Consider the following 4767-nt stretch of genomic DNA (forward strand, 5'->3'; position numbering starts at 1 on the left):
TTCTTAAAACGTAATAATAATAATTTGGAAGTTTATTAATTTTTGCTGATTTTGATTTAATGGATGGAAAATTTTAACATGATATCAAAACTTTAACCTAGTTCAATTCCCACCTTGGTCTAAGTTCAATTCCCAGATTTACATTTGAAACGGTGTTAAATTTAATAGCTACAATTCCCAGATTTACATTTGAAACGGTGTTAAATTTGTGTTAAATTTAATATCTACAAATTTTGATGTAACGAAAACCTTGACATTAACAAATACTTAGTCATTACACGACGTTCAATAACTATGGATCACAAAGTAATGGAATTTTATTTGTATAGAAGCTGCAAGCAATTGCCATTACAGTCTTGTTGACTTCCTTCTAACGTCCCCGAGCCGCTGTCTCTCTTTGAGCGTTGAAATAAACAGCAGCAACTGGTAATCCAAGACCATTGCGATCAGCGAAATCTCTGGTACTGAAGTTTCGGCGCGATCTAGGAGGGACCACGACTGTTTGTCGTCCTGTCTGCTTGAACAAAACAAATACATACCTGTGAATCCCAATCATAGGCCTTGGAAGCTCGTAACTCATCAGTTGTCTTCCTGAAAGCCATAAAAACATTTACTAAAAGCCACAAATCTATGTAATCGTTAAACTAAGATAACTTTAGATTAGTTATTACAACAATCGTGCAGTTTTCAAACTCATAAATTGAATGTCATAATTTAGCAGGAAATTAGAAAAACCACAAATCTATGTAATCATTAAACTAAGATAATTTTGCATTAGTTATTACAACAATCCTGCAGTTTTCAAACGATTTGAAATTTTATTACAACGATTAGGGTTTCATAAGCAAACAAATTAAAAAAATATTGTGCTTCAGTTACTACCGAAAGATGCAGCTGTTGTAGCAGGGATGTCAGTAACAATCCTGCACATGACAAGTTTCAAAGATACATAAGGTCAACGTTCACGGGATGTTTAATCCAGAGAGCTTGAGTATATTGAACTGTAAAGTTTATCGCCTAGTTTGAGAGGATATGAATAAATACCAGTGTAAATACTCGCGTGCGATAGGGTCGCTAGGAGTAGGTGCATCTGGATCTGTCATAATCTGAGAAAGCACAGAGTTAGTATTATTATATTTTAATCTAAATTTGTTTCGAAATTGTAATTATTCTTCTATGTATTAATTGGTTAAGTTGATTGAGTCTAATAATTTGTTAAATTGATTGAGTTTGAGTTAAGTTATATTTTGGAAAAAGTCTAATTTAGAATGTGTACATGTGAATTTATTTTAAGGAGTAATTACCAGTCAAGAAATTTATTGTAATCATCAAATTTGATTGATCAATAAAAAGAGTATTATATGTGAACTTTTATGTAGTATTTTGTAAGTTACTTTTTCTAGCTTTTTAACAAGACCAAAATTTCCAACTGCCTAAAACAATTTTTGTGTAATATTTTGTAATTTACTTCTACATTTCCAACAAAATCAAAATTTCCACTTTTATTTAATATTTTGTACCTTACCTCCTCTACCTTTCCAAAAAAATCTAAATTTCCAACCAAATAAAAAAAAAACCTTCAAATCTCTTAGAATAACAAAGCAACTTGACTTAGATTGGAAGCAGCTTTTAGACCATCAGGGCTTCTATATCATGTAATGGATAAGAGATTACTCGATCAAACTATTTGTTCCTTAAATTCATTTTCTCCCTGGAAACATTTCCAATTTATTATGAACAGATAAATAGCATGATCAGAACCGAAATTATTATAAATGATATTTATTAAATATATTGGAACCTATTGTGAGTATTATTTTGAAAAATTGCCAAAAACAACTTCAATGATTCCAATGAAAACAATCTGGATGACTCTGGTGATTACTCTATTAATGAACGAATAGGAAAAAATGCATTAATCCCTTCAATGATTCCAATGAAAACAATCTGGATGACTCTGGTGATTACTCTATTAATGAACGAATAGGAAAAAATGCATTAATCCCTTAATCTCTTAATCCTGGGATAATTTTTTCCTCTACAACTTTGCTGTAAATATGATAAACAAAACAAAACTAAACCTTCGGTCTTCCTATTCCTTTGTCGTATCTATGCATATTTTGTTTATTGCAAAGGAGGTTTATTAAATGTTCTGACAATGGAAAACCTTTATACTGAGATCTAGTACAATGATTAAACAACTGTTTTGATGAAAGTTTATTACTCTAGGCATAGAAATATCTCGATTAGAGATCCATGAAATTTAAAAAAATTGAATGAAAGATTTGAATGCAAGCATTTTATATAATTTAAGGTATAACATATTTAAATAAAAATAAATATGTAATAATTTGAATTTAAAGATATAAATTAAAAAAAAAATTATAAAAGGATTACAAGCTTAAATATTTTTTAATTAAATTAAAAAATACAAAACAAATTATCACAAAAGTAAAACAACTAATATAACAAATTAAGAAATATGATTAATTATTGTTTATATTAACATATCTACATTTTAATTTATATTTAGCTGTTTTATTTTCTATTAATATATATGATTTTTTATAATTAAATTTATTAAAATATACTTTTAATATAATAATAAGTATTAAATTAAAAATATGGAGAAAAAATATAAGTCATGGAAATGGAAATAATAGAAAAAAAAAAGAAAAAATAAAACCAAAAATTAATAACTAATAGAAATTGAAGTTACTATAGTGACTATCATGAAACTTTAACCAATCACTTTACAAATAATTAAATATAAAGAATAACAAAAAAATAACCAAAAAACAATTCCAAATAGTAAACTATAGACAGACAACCTCAATTTTAGGTAAAAACAATCTAATCCAGAACTAAATGTATTTTGAATAAATAATACCACCAAAACAAAAATGAATGAGTAATACCACCCTACCTACTGCAATTATAATAATATCATTACATAATATATTAAATTAAGATGAATTTATAATTCTAAATATTTATTATAACTCTTTAAACTTCGTTCGCTTTTAAATCTCCTTGCAGAGTGAAAAAGTACTTCGGTTTCCTGCGCTGCAAAAACAACATCACTGCTCTCAAAATCTGGATATCGTAAAACTCCATGGTTATCGGCCACCGCCAAGAGATTGATATAGTTGTCTAACCAGAGAAATCAAGTAAAATACGGAAGGAAAAGATATACAGTCAATGCCAATCACGTGATTCGTATTCTTGCACAGCAACACAGAAGATAACATGTTCTTAGCACAGAAGATAGTTTTTCCTGGCATAAATTTTACAAAAAATTAACCTAAATTTAGCCTAAATGATAACGTTAATGTTCTTGCACATTAGATAGTTTTTCCTGGCATAAATTTTACAAAAAATTAACCTAAATTTAGCCTAAATGATAACATGTTCTTGCACATTAGATAGTTTTTTCTGGCATAAAGTTTACAAAAATTCTGAATGGAGACCAGCATGCGACTATATCGTCAGGGCGAAAGAAAGGAAGCATAGGATCGAAGAGCATACCAAAGTGTAGAAGGTTCGCATGTCCTCGCCTCCAACCTCCACCAGAGGGGGGCACACAATGGCCGAAGGCAGAAGTTCGTGGCCATTGTTGACCTGGTTGGAACCATATCTGACTGTCATTTTCAGGCTGGGAGTGAACATGTCAACCACATCACCGATAACTTTAGCCACGGCTAAGGGCTGTGTCAGTCGAACTGCCATTCCGTTGGCGAAATTTACGACAATAACTCAAAGTGGAAGACAAGACAGTTGATTTAGATTGAAATCCACTCTTCTAAAGCTCTTTGAAAAGGATTATCTTCGACTCAACTCTGCCAATTACAGCTGTACACTTACTTCCATCGATATGAACAATTGATATACACATGCAAGATCGAATCAAGCAGAACTATCATCTCAGCACAAAACGTAACATCCAAGAAGCTTGCTTAACAAGGTTTAGCATAAAACGATTTGCTTTAAAAGCCATTGCGGGTGACATTACGAGTATTTTTTATTGGGTTCTCTGCTGGTGGAGCTCCTAACTGTCAACGTCATCTTTTGAATAGTCCAGTCCGTGACATCAGGTGGCCCTTCTGCGATTTAAATACTGTAAATTTTTTTTGGATCGCACTCGAAAATAACTAACAAGTACATATGCAATCTGTTACCTATAAAAGCTACATAAAATTAGCCTAAATGCCTAGTGGTTTTACAATTAAGGTTGATAGGCCTAGGGGTATTAAAATCTAGCCTAAATGATAACATGTTCTTACAATAAAAATAGTTTTTGTCTTTATCATTCGATATTTAGTAAAAGGTTAGTAAAAGGCTGGATTAAAATTATTGGCTATATTGTTCCCTGTTAAATTAAGTTTTGTCATTAACCAAATTGAATTTTATAGTATTTTTTTAGCATGAAATAATAAATTGAGATTTGAAGTGGTTAAATTAATTTTTATTTAGAATAAATATTAGTATAAATTTTGTTGGGAGTAACCACTAGTAAATGTACACATTTACAATTTTACTCATACATAAGTGGTGAGGAAAACATAAATAATAATCATAAGTAATTCTTGGTAGATATATTTATTTACATGTTATTGCTATCCATTTTTTAGCAAAGTCATGATTAAATTATTGTTTGAATTAAATAATTACAAATATGTCATTTAGTTATGTAAATTTTTGAAGGATTATATTTTGGATAGTTTCTCTATAAAATTTAAAAACAAAAACATCAATATATAAATATCT

General features: G+C 29.6%; 1 protein-coding gene across 1 annotated transcript; it reads right to left on the reverse strand.

The window, feature by feature from the left end:
- Window positions 1–370: 370 nt before the first annotated feature.
- Window positions 371–3729, reverse strand: LOC149219633 (CEN-like protein 1). The gene is made up of 4 exons (XM_089382637.1): window positions 3529–3729; window positions 1045–1106; window positions 883–923; window positions 371–591 (listed from the first exon to the last, which is right to left on the reverse strand). Exons 1-4 carry the CDS (start codon window positions 3727–3729, stop codon window positions 371–373), a joined length of 525 nt encoding a protein of 174 aa, XP_089238763.1.
- Window positions 3730–4767: the final 1038 nt, after the last annotated feature.

This window comes from Pinus tabuliformis, chromosome Q (genome assembly GCF_031772625.1).
Source record: "Pinus tabuliformis cultivar Carrire ecotype Pingquan chromosome Q, CPIR1, whole genome shotgun sequence".
Taxonomy (NCBI): Eukaryota; Viridiplantae; Streptophyta; class Pinopsida; order Pinales; family Pinaceae; genus Pinus; species Pinus tabuliformis.

Excerpts from the sequence above, each read along its gene's own strand:
- LOC149219633 (XM_089382637.1), bottom strand. The coding sequence starts at position 3,729 with ATGGCAGTTCGACTGACACAGCCCTTAGCCGTGGCTAAAGTTATCGGT. Across the intron at positions 924-1,044 it reads GCACGCGAGTATTTACACTG|GATTGTTACTGACATCCCTG; the intron begins GTATTTATTCAT and ends TGTCATGTGCAG. Across the intron at positions 592-882 it reads TACAACAGCTGCATCTTTCG|GAAGACAACTGATGAGTTAC; the intron begins GTAGTAACTGAA and ends TATGGCTTTCAG.